This window comes from Rattus norvegicus, chromosome 16 (assembly GCF_021556685.1).
Source record: "Rattus norvegicus strain SHRSP/BbbUtx chromosome 16, alternate assembly SHRSP_T2T, whole genome shotgun sequence".
NCBI classification, from domain to species: Eukaryota; Metazoa; Chordata; class Mammalia; order Rodentia; family Muridae; genus Rattus; species Rattus norvegicus.
In genome coordinates, this window is record NC_141549.1 from 75,376,874 (window position 1) to 75,392,926 (window position 16,053).

The 16,053-nt window shown below is 40.5% G+C and overlaps 2 protein-coding genes across 11 annotated transcripts in view; both read left to right on the plus strand.

The window, feature by feature from the left end:
- Positions 1-16,053, plus strand: part of Erich1 (glutamate-rich 1) — a gene marked incomplete at its 5' end in the record, with an annotated part of 52,793,804 nt that overhangs the window by 44,506,314 nt on the left and 8,271,437 nt on the right.
- Adam3 (ADAM metallopeptidase domain 3A) overlaps positions 1-16,053 on the plus strand; it is a 50,011-nt gene that overhangs the window by 27,262 nt on the left and 6,696 nt on the right. For all 11 annotated transcript variants that reach the window (NM_020302.2, XM_087589013.1, XM_087589015.1 and 8 more), the window contains 7 exon segments: positions 5,314-5,412; positions 7,346-7,541; positions 8,316-8,403; positions 8,657-8,843; positions 10,501-10,587; positions 12,010-12,124; positions 15,627-15,792. In NM_020302.2, coding sequence (NP_064698.1) covers positions 5,314-5,412; positions 7,346-7,541; positions 8,316-8,403; positions 8,657-8,843; positions 10,501-10,587; positions 12,010-12,124; positions 15,627-15,792 — 938 coding nt within the window.

Sequence of the window (16,053 nt, forward strand, 5' to 3'; positions counted from 1 at the left end):
ATTTCTCAATTTCCTCAAATGGGGATCCTGTTCTCAGTTCAATGGTTTGCTGCTAGAACTCACCTCTGTATTTGTCACTCTCTGGCTATATTAGGCTCCTGTCAGCATGCACTTCTTGGCTTCATCAATATTGTCTAGATTTGGTGACAGTATGTATGTATGTGTATATATATATATGCTAGATCCCTAGGTGGAGCAGGCTCTGAATGGCCATTCCCTCAGTCTCTGCTCCAACCTTTGACTCCATATCTCCTCTTATGAATATTTTTGTTCCCCCTTTTAAGAAGGACTGAAGCATCCGTACTTTGGTCATCCTTCTTGAGCTTCATGTGGTCTTTTGGGCTAATATCCACTGATCACTGAGTGTATACCATGTGTGTTTTTCTGTGATTGGGTTACTTCACTCAGGATATTTTCTAGTTCCATCCATTTGCCTATGAATTTCATGAAGTCATTGTTTTTGATAGCTCGGTAGTACTCCATTGTATAGATGTACCACATTTTCTGTAGCCATTCCTCCATTGACGGGCACCTGTGTTCTCTCCAGTTTCTGGCTATTATAAATAAGGTTGCTATGAACATAGTGGAGCATGTGTTTTTGTCTTATGTTGGAGCATCATTTGGTTATATGCCTAGGAGTAGTATAGCTGGGTCATCAGGTAATACAATGTCCAATTTTCTGAGGAAACTCCAGACTCATTTCCACAGTGGTTGTACCAGCTTGCAATCCCACCAGCAATGGTGGACTGTTCCTCTTTCTCCAGATCCTCGCCAGCATTTGCTGTCAGCTGAGTTTTTGATCTTAGCCATTCTGACTGGTGTGAGGTGGAATCTCAGGGTTGTTTTGATTTGCATTTCCCTGATGACTAAGGATGTTGAACATTTCTTTAGGTGCTTCTCAGCTACTCAATATTCCTCAGCTGAGAAATCTTTTTTTTTTTAGGTCTGTACCTCATTTTTAATAGGGTTATTTGGCTCTCTGGAGTCTAACTTATTGAATTCTATGTATATATCAGATATTAGCTCTCTATCAGATGTAGGATTGGTAAAGATCTTTTCCCAATCTGTAGGTTGCTGTTTTGTCCTAATGAAAGTGTCCTTTGCCTTACAGAAGCTTTGCAGTTTTATGAGGTCCCAGAGGTCCTATTTGTCAATTCTTGATCTTAGAGCATAAACCATTGGTGTTTTGTTCAGGAAAATTTTCCCAGTGCCCATGTGTTTGAGGCTATTCCCCACTTTTTCTTCTTATAGTTTGAGTGTATCTGGTTTTATGTGGAGATCTTTGATCCACTTGGACTTAAGCTTTGTACAGGGTGGTAAGAGTGGCTAGATTTACATTCTTTTCCATACTGTCCTCAGGTTGAACCAGCATTTTTCATTTGTTGAAAATGCTGTCTTTTTAGCACTGGATGGTTTTAGCTTCTTTGTCAAAGATCAAGTGACCATAGGTGTGTGGGTTCATTTCTGGTTCTTCAATTCTATTCCATTGATCTACCTGCCTGTCTTTGTATCCATACCATACAGTTTTTTTTAAATCACTATTGCTCTGTAAAGCAGCTTGAGGTCAGGGATGGTGATTCCCCTGGAAATTCTTTTATTGCAGAAGATAGTTTTTGCTATCGAACGGGTCTGTTTGATTTTCCAAATGAATTTGCAAATTGCTCTTTCTAACTCTATGAAGAATTGAGTTGGAATTTTGATGGGGGTTGCACTGAATCTGTAGATTGCTTTTGGCAAGATTGCCATTTTTACTATATCAATCCTTTCAATCCATGAGCATGTGAGGTCTTTCCATCTTCTGAAATCGTCTTCAATTTCTTTCTTTAGAGACTTGAAATTCTTGTCATATAAATCTTTCACTTGCTTGGTTAGAATCACATTGAGATATTTTATGTTATTTGTGACTATTGTGAAGGGTGTCATTGCCCTAATTTCTTTCTCAGCCTGTTTATCCTTTGAGCAGAGGAAGGCTACTGATTTGTTTGAGTTAATTTTATACCTAGCCACTTTGCTGAAGTTGTTTATCTGGGTTAGTAGTTCTCTGGTGGAACTTTTGGGATCACTTAAGTATACTATCATATCATCTGCAAATAGTGATATTTTGATGTCATCCTTTCCAATTTATATCCCGTTGACCTTCTTTTGTTGTCTGATTGCTCTGGCTAGGACTTTGAGTACTATATTGAATAAGTAGGGAGAGAATGGGCAGTCTTGTCTAGTCCCCAATTTTAGTGGGTTTGCTTCAAGTTTCCATTTAGTTTAATGTTAGCTACTGGTTTTCTGTATATGGCTTTTACTATGTTTAGGTATGGGCCTTGAATGCCTGATCTTTCCAAGACATTTAACATGAAGGGGTATTGAATTTTGTCAAATGCTTTCTCAGCATCTAATGAAATGATCATGTGGTTTTTTTTCTTTCAGTTTGTTTATATAGTGGACTACATTGATGGTTTTCTGTATATTAAACCATCCCTGCATACCTGGGATGAAGCCTACTTGATCATGGTGGATGATCGTTTTGATGTGTTCTTGGATTCGGTTTGCTAGAATTTTATTGAATATTTTTGTGTCAATATTCATAAGGGAAATTGGTCTGAAGTTCTCTTTCTTTGTTGGGTCTTTGTGCAGTAGGTATAAGTGTAATTGTGGCTTCATAGAAGGAATTGGGTAGTGTTACTTCTGTTTCTATTTTGTGGAATAGTTTGGACAGTATTGGTCTTAGGTCTTCTATGAAGGTCTGATAGAATTCTGTACTAAACCCAAAAAAAGTCCTGGACTTTTTTTGGTTTGAGACTTTTAATATCTGCTTTATTTCTTTAGGAATTATGGGGCTGTGTAGATGGTTTATCTAATCCTGATTTAACTTTGGTACAGTTCATTCAGATTTTCCAGTTTTGTTGAATATAGGCTTTTGTAGTAAGATCTGATGATTTTTCTAATTTCCTCAGATTCTGTTGTTATACCTCCCTTTTCATTTCTGATTTTGTTAATTTGGATATGCTCTCTGTACCCTCTGTTTAGTCTGGCTAAGGGTTTATCTATCTTATTGATTTAGTCCAAGAACCAGCTCCTGGGGTTGTTGATTCTTTGTATAGTTCTTTTGGTTTCTACTTCGTTGATTTCAGCCCTGAATTTGGTTATTTCCTGCCGTCTACTCCTCTTGGGTGTATTTGCTTCTTTTTGTAATCTCAAAGCACATATTGCACCTCACACAATAATAGTGGGAGATTTCAATACCCCACTCTCATCAATGGACAGATCGTGGAACAGAAACTTAACAGAGACATAGAGAAACTAACAGAAGTTAGGAACCTTAAAAGATATTTATAGAACATTTTATCCTAAAACAAAAGAATATACCATCTTTTCAGCACCTCATGGTACCTTCTCCAAAATTGACCATATAATTGGTCACAGAACAGGCCTCAACAGATACAAGAAGACTGAAATAATCCCATGCATCCTATCAGATCACCAGGAACTAAGACTGGTCTTCACTAACAACAAAAATGACAGAAAGCCCACATACACATGGAAGTTGGACAACACTCTACTCAATGATAACTTGGTCAAGAAAGAAATAAAGAAATTAAATATTTTTTAGAATTTAATAAAAATGAAGGCATAACTTACCCAAACTTATGGGACACAATGAAAGCGGTGCTAAAAGGAAAACTCATAACTCCGAGTGCCTCCAAAAAGAAATTGTAGAGGAAATTATTTTCATAGCTACTTCATAATTCTAATTTTGCCAGTGTTATGAATCATAATGTAAATATCTGTGTTTTCTGATGGTCTTAGGTGACCCTGTGAAATGCTCCTTTAAATCCCCAAAGGGTTGTGACTCATGGGTTGAGAACTGCTGGTCCAGATCCCTCTCTGTTCCTGCCTACCCAACTTTAGAAAGAAATAAAAACCCAGTAAAAGAACAAAACCCCCACAAACCAAGAAAACAAAATAAAAGCACACGCAAAAAGAAAAAAGTTAAAAAGATAAATATTTAGAAGATAGTTGGATAGTATATCCAAATGGCAAAAGGACAGTCATAGGTTCTAACCTGTGCAGCCATGAGGTCTTGGCTCCGATTACAGCACCAAATATCAGCCCCAACCAGGAAGTAGTTGGTTACCCCTGTACCATTCACAGCACTGTGTATTTCTCACCAGGCCAAATGCTTTAGCTTCCAGGTTTCACAGGTAAGACGGCTGGTGACTCCTTAGCCTGTAAAGCACCTTCCCACACGCTGAAAGCTAGCCGGTAGGGAGGAGACTTCTAGGTCAACACTAGCTTGATTTCTCCATGTCTTTTGACCAAAGTACGTGATGTCTTCAGGGATAGGGTCCTCCCATCAGGTGCTATTGGATCACTCAGACCAACAGCAACAACCTGTACATTTGGCGGGAATGCTATTAGACCCATTGACCAATAACTAATAAATCAAAGGGAGTTATTCCACACCCGACACCTGAGCTTTTTGTTTGCTAAATGCTCTTTTGGCCCCTGGTAAGAGGGAGCAGCCCAAGCAAGCACTACAGTTGGTTGAGAAGTGAGAGCCAGGGAACGAACGAACGAACGAACGTGTTCAGGGACCCCACTATGCTCTCCATAGACAAAGGCAAGGCTGGGAGCACAGCAGTGGGGCCGGGGTGCCGGAGTAACTCCTGGTGCCTCTTTCCTCACTGGTAGGTCCCAGCTGTCAAGTACCTGTTTCTAGGGCATTTCCAGAAGGGGGGATATTAATTTTTAAGAGTCCCGCGAAGGAGGTGTTTGGAGGTGTCCAGTTTGATTTGTTCAGTTTGAACGTAAAGGCCATTGTAGCCACGTGGCCGACTTAAAGAAATAGGTAAAAAAACGAAGATGAAAGTCCACAGGAGACTAGACTTAACCAAGATGAGGCAAAATGTCACTGTCCCACTGGCAGGGCTACACACGCACGCGCACACGCGCACACATGCGCACACGCGCACGCACGCACACCTAACTGGTGGGAGGCTCTCCACTAACACCAGTGTGTAGTGCGCTATGCAGAGATATTGGCCACAGTGTTGACAGACAGTAGAAACTGGAGTGGAAACTGCTTGCTTGCTCTACTGTGGCTTCTTGAAGCCACATTTTTTTTTTTTTTTTTTTTTTTTTTTTAGTGTGATCTGCTGTTGGCAGGGCTGTGACTATTAAAGGATGTTTGGAAACTAATGAAGATTAATCGAGCAGCCCACAACTGCACTTTGCAAAGAGTTTTGTTTCTTTTTTTTTTTTAATCATATGTATGACTTCTAATGCCTATGATTACCTTGATTATATTTTCTTCTCCAGAGATGTTCTCATAAAAAGTGCTGTAAGTCTGAGGATTGTACCCTGCTTAGTGATGCAGAGTGTGGTTCTGGGGCGTGCTGTGATAAAAGAACATGCAAGGTGAGTCTGGAACACCGAACTAGCTTTCAGGAGTCTCTAATGTGACATTCTTGGCCAGCTGGCTCCCGAAGAATGACACGGGGACTTTATAATAATTATGAATGCTAAGGCCTTTCCTTAGGCTTGTTCTCAACTAACTCATATGACTTAAATCAACCTATTCCTCCCTCACACACACCCCTCTTTGGTGCTTTTTTTTTTCTTTATTGGATTTTTTTAAAATTAACATTTCAAATGTTATTCCCTTTCCCGGTTTCCAGGACATAAGCCCCCTATCCCATCCCCCTCCCCTTCTTCTATAAGGGTGTTCCTCTCCCCATCCACTCCCCTTCTTCCCCCTACCCCCGCCCCACACATTCTGCCACAGGGCTTGCTACTTCCCCAGTTTCAAACATCCGACTTCCTCAGGGTCTTGCTGGTGAATCTCTTGCCTCTGATTCTTTCCCAGAATTCCTATCTCTGCAGATGTCCCGCCTAACCTCTCCTGCCTGCCTATTGGCCCTTGAGATCTCCATGAAACCAATCAAAAGGTGACTTAGGCAGGTGAGGCAGGACAGAAACACAGCTTCCACATAGCATACAAAAAAAAAAAAAAAAAAAAAAAAAAAAAGATGATCTCAACAGGAGTCTTTGGTGTATTTCTCTTCTACATTCTGGAAGAATCTTTCAAATGTTTTAATTCGTATTCTCTTTGGAGCGCTTTCTTTTCGTCTAAGTGTTAAAAGTTTGAAGATGACCATTTGGAGAACTTTACTTTGTTTCCTCGTGGGGTAGATATTAAGGACATTTTCTAATTTCTACTATGTCCTTGATTTCAGCCTGTGGGTCTCTTTCTTCCCTTTCTTTCCTATGTTTCCATTTGCCCCAGAGCTCTCTCCAGCTGCAGTATGCAATGTTGTTCAAAACCGTTGTGACAGGAAAGTTTCTTAGTCATGTCTGGATGTAGTTCTTTAGGATCAAATAGCATGCAACAAAATGAACGCTAACAGGCTTCATCTGACAAACAGCAGTAGCAAATCTCATTCTGAAAACCATAAACAGGGGTTGTGCAGACAAGCAAGTGATACCCTGCAGGTCGGCATGGAAGTGAGGCTCTGGTAGGCTGTCTCCTCTGAAAATTGATGACTAGAGCCAAAAGCTGTTTTCAAAGTGCCTGAAAGAAGAGATCCGCCTAGGGCTTTCATGTCTGACAATTGTTATTTCCTGTTAGAGCCTCTGCCTTTAACCTTTACTGCAAAGTGGAACAAGTCCTCTCCATACAACTCATCTTTCTGTGCTGAAGACACAGCGTGCTGGGCATTAAGGAGAGCGTCATTAAGACCAACGAAACAGATTGAATGAGTGCATACTGATCTTGCCCAGTACAACTGACTAGAAGTAGAGCTTTGCACATAGGTGTTGTGTGTCTTCTTCTCACCTTTATCTACCCTGTGTGTAGGAGACCCCATTCTTTTCTCTGTATTCTTGCAAATCATCAAGCTCTCTTACCAGACTTTGTTCAAAGCTGAGAGATTTGATCTAAGCACTTTCCTTAATGCTTTGAGTTTAGAGACAACGCCCAAGTGCAAAAGCTATGACAGACATCAACGGTACCAGCCGCTTCATCTACAGCAGCTAGCGATTAAGAGATTTGTAACCAATGCTGAGACACTCTAGAGAAGAAAAGATAATGAATTCTCACGATGAAATAGATGGCAGCATCTCTTAGAAGTCTGTCATTTTGTTTGGTTTCTGGCAGTCTCAAACAAGCCTTGTCCCTATGTTGTAAGATATCTTGCTGATGCTTTCTTTCTTTTTTTTTTAAACCGACTCTAATCCATAGTATTGTGTAATCTTTCAAAGGAGGAGTAGAGAAATTGTAACTTGCCTGACTTGCAGGAAGAGAAGAACCAAGTCACCCTGATCTAATGCTAATCTCTCCTTTGTCCCTTAGATAGCTGAAAGAGGACGCCTATGTAGGAAAAGTACGGACCAGTGCGACTTCCCAGAATTCTGCAATGGGACGTCTGAATTCTGTGTAGCTGATATAAAAGCTGCGGACCTGGAACCTTGCAACAATGAAACCGCCTATTGCTTCAAAGGGGTTTGCCAAGACCGCGACAGGCAGTGCACAGACTTATTTGGAAAATGTACGGGACGTGTGTTGTTTTGGGGGTGGGGTTGGGGAGGGGGTTAAGCTGACATCATTTTAAAGCTACACATTTAACCTGTGCTCTTATTCTAAAATGTTGATCTGCACCCACATTTGAAAACCAAGTCAAAGCAAATCATTCCATGTCAAAAAGGGAAAGACTATCACACTAAAGGTCACATGAGATATAAGTGGTGGGAGAAGAGTAGAGAGAGAGGAAGAGAGAGAGAGAGGGGAGGAGAGGGAGAGAGAGGGGGGGAGGAGAGGGAGAGAGAGAGAGAAGAGAGGAGGGAGGGAGGGAGAGAGAGAGGGAGGGAGAGAGGGAGGGGGGAGGGAGAGAGAGGGGAGGGGAGGGGGAGAGAGAGGGAAGGAGAGAGGGGAGGGGAGGGAGAGAGAGGGGAGGGGAGGGAGGGAGGGAGAGAGGGAGGGGGAGGGAGAGAGAGAGGGAGGGAGGGAGGGAGAGAGAGGGAAGGGGAGGGAGGGAGGGAGAGAGGGAGGGGGAGGGAGAGAGAGAGGGAGGGAGGGAGGGAGAGAGAGAGAGAGAGGGAGGGAGAGAGAGAGAGAGAGAGAGAGAGAGAGACTTTTCCAACAATTTTCCTTAACACAATTTTTTTTTCTGAGTAGTTGAATTGATTCTTGCCCACTGTTCCTGTATATACTAGAAGACACCAACGGCCTCCATATAAATTTCCTACAGTTTCAAGCATTGCCAATTATGTTTTTGGTTTTAGCATGAGAAACTTGAAATTATTTTCTTCTTTTTTTTTTCCAGATGCTAAGGGTCCTAATTATGTGTGTGCACAAGAAGTGAATCTGCAGAATGACAAATTTGGAAACTGTCATGGGCGCTGTAATTATAGGTAGCGGCGCTCGTCCAGCTGTCCGTTTACCATGTGTGTTGTGTGTAGCGGGTTTGCCCATAGATCAGGTGTTGCATGTTGGAACAGGTGTATGTTCTCAACAGCTTACTGCATTACATTTTGCCTTAATGCTTTAAATTAAGTGTCCATTTAGTTATATACATACATAATCGAGTTATATATTGGTTATAATTGAACTAATGGCTAAGACAGCTAAGTGACAATATATAATGGTTCTGCCTCCTGTTTCCAGTGCTCTATTTTGTGGAAAAGCAGTTTGTTACTGGAGCTTTGCAGAACTCGTGAAAACAGACGTATTTGATGTTCAATATACTTACTTGGGAGGCCAAGTGTGTGTGTCCGCACATTTAAGAGTAAGGAATGATGAGACCAAGGATGACACATATGTCCGTGATGGCACTATTTGTGGTAATGGCCAGGTAAACATACCTTTCCTTGATGCTTATGTACTGAGTTTATAATGGATTTATGAATGCCTACGAGTGTGAACATACATAAATATCAGAGTGTTCACAATTTCTCTTGCTACCTCACAATAGCAAAGAATAACCGTGAATAACTATAAAGATGTTGTAATAATACCCATTTGCTTGTGTGCTAACCAGAGTCACCTCTGCTCAGAGAGACGTCCATTTTACTATTTTCCTTAGGAATTTAGTTATCGATGCATAAGCTTGTCTTCTCATACCTGAGAATATAACTTCCTGCAATAATTTATATAAACTACAGACAAAAGTGTCAAAAACCATACTAAAACAAAACAAAAACAGAAAAGAACAAAATGTCATCAAAACGGAAGATTGTCAGGATAATGTAAAAAATATGAAAGAGAAATTGAAGAGCCGAGTGTCTAGTCTTGCAGTGATTAACAAAGATAATGTATGATTTTTATTAATAAAATCATGTATTTTTCTATTTTTATAATCCCCTAATACTCCAAAACACAATACCTTTTTAAAGATTTCCCTTCTATAAGATAAAACATAAGATTTAAGTTTCATTTATTTTTTTTAGATGAAAATTTCAAAAAGTCTAATAAAATATTCAGATAGGTAATTGTAATGCCTTAAATCAAAAGTATAGGCATAAAAGTGAGGCTGCTTTAAGAAAACTGATAGGTAACCTAAATATTCACATAAAAAGGTAACGATGAGTCTGCAATCTTCTCCCTGCTGAACTACACACACACGCACGCACGCACGCACGCACGCACGTCTGGAACTCGCCCTTTAAACTTACTGCAATTTATTTCCACAAGGCCTCTTTTGCTCAGTCTCCCTCTTCCCTGGTAAATCATCTAGTAGGTACATCTGGACACTTCAGTAAAGTTAAAAATGAGTTCTACTAAGGCAAATAATACATAATTAGTGGGTATCTTAATTTTTTAAAAAAAATGCTATTTACAGATTTCTTTAACAGTCTTTTTAACCCATAATAACTCATAAAATAATGACCTTGCCGTGACAGTTTGTGTAGATATATTTAATGTGTTTTAAGAAATGGGAAGCTGAGAGGAAAATGTAAATTAGCAATAAACTTAAAATAGAAAAGGTCAAGATGAAAAGAAGCAAATCATTGAGGAGCAGCCTGGTACAAAAGCACCTTTTTTTTTTAAAGATTTATTTTTATTTTATTTATATCCACTCCAGAAGAGGCATCGATTCCCATTAGAGATGGTTGTGAGCCACCATGTGCTGTGAGAGGCAGTGTCTTTATTGGTGGGGAAAATGTCACCAGGGACCTCTGCTGTTAGCTGCGTCAGCTCTCATGTCAGTTCATTATCGTGAGTGTGGATAGTATGGTCACTTCCAGATAAAACAAACAAACAAACAAAAGCAACAACAAAAAAATCCCCAACTGCACCTTATTTTCAAAATGCAAACCCTGTGAAGAAGGCGAACACGCCCTTATTTCATTAGATCGAGGCTACATTATGGAATGTAAGTCAACCCATCAAGCATGTGCTGTCCTTGTTCGTACTTTTTGTAGCAAAAAGAACTCTTTGGCCAGTCCTTGTATTTAAAGTTTGTGCCGTTGTTTACACCAGCAGTTTCACCTTTAAATATGCCTTTTCAGGTGTGTTACCGAGGGGAGTGCTTGCGTGTGCACGTCCTGAGGGGGGATAGGGAGTGTGAGGCCGATGACAAATGCCAAGGACATGGGGTAGGTAACCATTTTATTCATTTGATGTGACCATTTCAGTTCACATCAATAAACATTTTCCAGAATAGCCAGGTTCAGAGTTACTTGGTGTGGAAATTCCCTTAAGAAAATTTCAGTACATAGACTGTACTACTCATGCGGATGTGCATGGTTTGTGGGCCACGCTCAAACTGCTACAGGCCAGCTGAGCAAAAGAGCCTCGAATGGTACACCAAAGGGGTGGGGGAGGGAGGGAGGGGGAGGGGAGGGGAGGGGAGGGAGGGAGAGATATGGTATCACAGTGCTTGACTATTAAAGTGTAACCGTGCATTAGCATCGTACACATGTGGTGCACCCATGCATGTGCTTTCTGGGAATGTAGGTGCAATATGTATACTACTTCTCCTCTGACATTTTAGAAATCTGAGGTCCAGTATACTCAGATTAGGTTTGTCTCCTGATGACCTCTGTTCATTTCCTCTTCGTGTGTACTCGATGCTGTTTTCATGGACTCGCACACTGATGGTCTTTCAAATAGCATTTAACTGTTAGGAATTCTCAACAACAACAACAACCAGGCATCATTGTACATTCAAATTACTCTATTTTCCCAAATTTTAAGCAAGGAAATCTCACGAGTAAAACATAGGCTCTGAGAAGTTCTGTGTCCACATAGCATGTGTGAGAGCTTGCATTTCCTCATTCTGGGGAGGCTCTTTAATCTCTTCCAACATCCCACATCCCTTGTTAACGGTCCTTACTCAAGTCATTAATGTTTCTGTCCTTAACTCTACCTGTCCTATCTGCCCCTGGCATTTTGACGCCCCCCACACCCCACCCCGCTCAGCTGTTGTGAAGTTGTATGCTGACTTAGAGAAGTTCGGGATATTTCCCAGCATGCATTTGATTACAATGAGTCTCCAGCATTGCTGTTGTAGCTGGGACTTTTTAGAGAAATTGAGTCACCGTTCACCTAATTTAACTCATTTACCTTTCTGTGGGGCTGACTCGAGAGTCCCTCCTTTGGCCAAGACCCTCCTTTTTATTTTTGCAAGTGTCTTTCTAGCTTTCCCTATGAGTGTTTTTTAGTTACACTTATGAGTTAACTCTAACCCCAAGTTATTAGAGGAATTTTTTTTCATCTTCCATAGAAATTTTCTCCATCACACCTGGTTTTTTTTAGTATAAATTAATAATACATTATAATCACTATTTTATATACTCTAACGTCATAGGTGCCACACCTTTCTAGCAAGTCATCCCAATTATATCAAGAACATTGTCACTTCTATTTAGAAATATGAGCGGTGTCAAGACAGGCAAGCTTATTATCCTTTTCACGTTAAAACTGCTTAACCTGAATTGGAATAACTTACAGATCCTAACTGTGGGCAATGAATAGTATAGTTATGTATTTCAGTTTTCATTTGGATTTGGTTTTAGATTTGCAACAATCAAAACAACTGTCAATGTGAAGCTGGTTTCGCTCCTCCAGAATGTGACATGACCCCTTCATCTCCAGGAGGGAGCATGGACGATGGATTTTGGCTGCCCTTAGGTTAGTATCCAGCGCAGGGTCCGCACGTGTAGAAGTATGTCCCATCTCCACTGGTCACCGTAGCCATTGAAGACATTTAAGAAGTGCAACCGAAGGGTTAAATAGTTCTGTTTTGCTGGCCTTTATTTAAATTTACAGGACCCTGAGTAGCTCCGTTAAGTCTAATCTAGAAGTGAGGCCTTAACAAACCTCCTTTCTTTAATCTTATCATGGCCTTCAGAACATTACTATACCTATGGCATAGTTTTCTGTGTAGACATATAAGATTCAGAAAGGACAACGACCTACTGTATTTCCCAACTAGTTATATATGAGAATGTGCTGGCTTATAACTGAGCTTCATGTTTAAAAAAAAAAAGTGTGTGTGTGTGGGAGGTGGGGGCAGGGAGATATGTTTGAGGATGGCTGAGATAGCCAGAAGAAGAGATTGGATTACCTGGAGCTGGAGTTAGAGCCCTAATATGAGTGGCTCAATGTTGGTGTTAAGCAAATTCAGTTGGACTGAAAAAGGGGGACCCCAATGGAGGAGTTAGAGAAAAGACTGAAGGAGCTGAAGGGGTTTGGAACCCCATAGGAAGAACAACAATATCAACCAACCAGACCCCACCAGAGCTCCCAGGGACTCAACCACCAACCAAAGAGTACACATTGGGGAGACCCATGGCTCCAGCTGCATATGTAGCAGAGGATGGTCTTGTTGGGCTCCAATGGGAGGAGAAGTCCTTGGTCCTGTGAAGGCTCGTTTCCCCAGTATAGGGTAATGCCAGGGCATTGAGTTTGGAGTGGGTGGCTGGGAGTGGGAGCATTGTCATAGAAGCAGGGGGAGGAGGAAAGGAGTTGGGGAGGGGAAGTGGATTGAAACGTAAATACATAAAACAACCAAGGAAAATACAATTTAAAAGAGGAAGCAACTCCAGGTCCTAGAGAGCAGCAGCAAAGGCATAACCACTGAATCACCTCTCCAGTTCTGGCAATGTTTGCAATTAACTGTTCTATCTAAATGTAGAAAGCACCCAACACTTCTATACCCTCAGCTCACTAAACATCTTTCAAATACATTTGGTGGAAAGTCCTGAACACCCACTGCCCTTTTGATTCTGTCAGATCTGCTTTACACAGTTACAGATCTGTGACAGCATGGGGCCGCCGTATGGCATCAAGTGTGTGGATGTGTCACCCTTATTAATTACTATATGTGTAAATAACAAGTTAGGAGCTCAGAGCAAAAAGAGCTACAGACCAGAAGGTTAGAATAAGAAAAAACTTGCAAGGAAGCTGTTAAAATGTGTTCCTTCAACCCTATTGAATAGAATTTTGGGTATTTCTTAGTAGATGGTACTAGAGAAAGATTTAATTTCTTAATTTAAGGCTATCGCCTTAAATAATCATGGAAATGATTCTATTAGTAGACTTTACGCTGATATGCAGATATATGTTGTTAATATCCTGTATTATAGCTTTAATATTCTAATCTATTAATAGCTATCTTAATCTGTGTAATCTTCGTTTGATTTACACCAGTTTCATTTCTAGACTTAACAGCTCTAATCTCATTCCACTGATTTTATTTTCCTCCAATTCTTAATTACTTAAGGCTATAGATATCCAGATAAAAATTTCTTAGAGATGCAAGACTTTAAGTACCAAAGTATATACAATAGTTTATGTATCCTTTTTTTAAAAAAAAATGTTTGTGATGTCTCTGCGTTTGTAGGTTTGTGTGTGCACATGTGCGTGCACATGTCTGTGAGCATGCATTGAAAGACTGGAGCAGGACCTTGGGCAGAGTCCTTTGCTGCTCTCCATCTTGGTTTTTGAGAGATGGGGATGGTCACTGGACCTGGAGCCCTTGGCTAGGCTGGCTGGCAGAGATGTACCTGTCTTTACCTACCAATGCTGGTTTTTGTTTGTTTTGCCTAAATGAGATTTTTCTCTTCCTTGTAGATGCGTGTTATTTGTTCTTTGATAGTTTCATACAAGTGTGCAATGCTTTTGCTCTCATTCCCCTACAGTTTCCACCTTCTGCTCTCACTGCAAACGGTTTAGCCACACCAACCTTCACGTTTCCTCCCTCCCTCCCTCCCTCCCTCTCTCCCTCCATCCCTCCCTTCTCTCTTTCTTTCTCTCTCTCTCTCTCTCTCTCTCTCTCTCTCTCTCTCTTTCGTTCTTTCTAATGTAAACAACTGAATACGTGAAGGCCTGACTGCTGGAATATTGACTGCTCTCATGCAGGTGTTGCCCAGGTAACCATGGTTACAGTGAATTTGTGAGTGTCACCTTCATGCCCATGCCCAGAAGCCAGCCTTTCACAGCACATCTTCACACCCTGTGGTTCTTACATCCTTCCTGACCTGCTTTCTCTGAGGTTTGGGGCAGGAGCTTGCTCTAAATGTCCCATTTAAGCCTCAGAGCCCTGCAACCCCTCAGTACTAGCACTATGATTTCACTGGACATCCTTGTGTTTTTATTTTTCTTCTTCTGTTGAACTGTTTCCTCAGGGTTCACCTAAAGCACTCTCATCAGAATTCACCACTATGGAATTAGTAATATGATTTTTTTACACCTGGATTTTTCATGTTAAGTCCAGTAGTAACCACAGTCAATCGGTATGCCCACTAATAAAGGTACAGCAAAAGTCAGTTAATTATAAACGATCTTCTATCCATCTCCACTAACTTTGGGTGAACAAAGGAACCAAGATAGTATAGTACATTCTGTAGCATGAGTTACTAAGGGTAGGGCATAGAAAAAAATGAGCTAAGACTATGGGTTACTTAAGCAAAGGAAGAAGTAGAGAAAGGATATTAAATAAGGAGGAGTGAGTTACTATTAGAGTAAATGGACTTTGAGAATTATTAAATCTATGTAAGATATGACTAAGAAGTAAACAGAAGGTGGAGAAAGAGGATTGTGAGTTATGAGAGAGAGAGAGAGAGAGAGAGAGAGAGAGAGAGAATGTGTCTGGGTTGTAGGTAAGTGAAATAGTTGAATGTAATTAAATACCCAGAAGCAGAAGACTTGTAAAACAGCAGAATCATTTTAAAATTAGAAACAGTTTGATGCAAGGCTGAAGATTTTTCAGACAACAAAAATGTGATAAAAGCAGCTTCCAGCACATCCCTTTCTTGCTAAGATATGTGATTTTACCTCTCTGGCTTGAGAGACCAAATAGTTCCATGCAAAAGAATGTTTGAATGTGTATACTGTACATAGAAGTTAGTTCAAAATTACCGGAGAGTATATAAAAGCTGAAACCAAGGCATCATTGTGTGCAAAACAAAATAATTCAAGTCACTGTTTTCCTTCAGTCCTGGTTTTTGAATCACTTTTTCTTTTCTTTTTCTTTTTTTCTTTTTTTTCTTTTTTTTTTTTTTTTTTTTTTTTTTTTGGAGCTGAGGACCCAGGGCCTTGTGCTTGCTAGGCAAGCGCTCTACCACTGAGCTAAATCCCCAACCCCCAATCCTGGTTTTTGAAAAGCTAACTGGTACTTTCACATTTTCAGATAAAAGCACACCGTTGGTTATCAAGCGGCCTGGCACTCAATATAAAAAGGGACTTTTGATCAGTTTCTATGTCTTCCTGCCTTTTCTCATTGTGACAGCCATTATGGTTGTTAAGCAGAATATCTCAAAGATGTTCGGGCAAGGAGAGGAAGAGTTTAGTGAAGGGTAAGTAAGTGTATTAATGTTAAAAGGCACCATGGGAAGTCCTTGAACATGGTTAAGCAATGTAATTATGGCTTTGTGGAAGGATGGTTGATTGGACAAAGCACTAGAACTACCGAGAAAGGTTTTCAGGACATAACAAAGCTTCCTTCTGTTTTCTGACAAGCCTCCTGTGGTGAGAATTCTGGAAGTCTTGTTTCTTTAAAAAAAAAAAACCCACAAACATAAGAATATGTTTTCATTTTAATCCCAGGTGTAGGGATT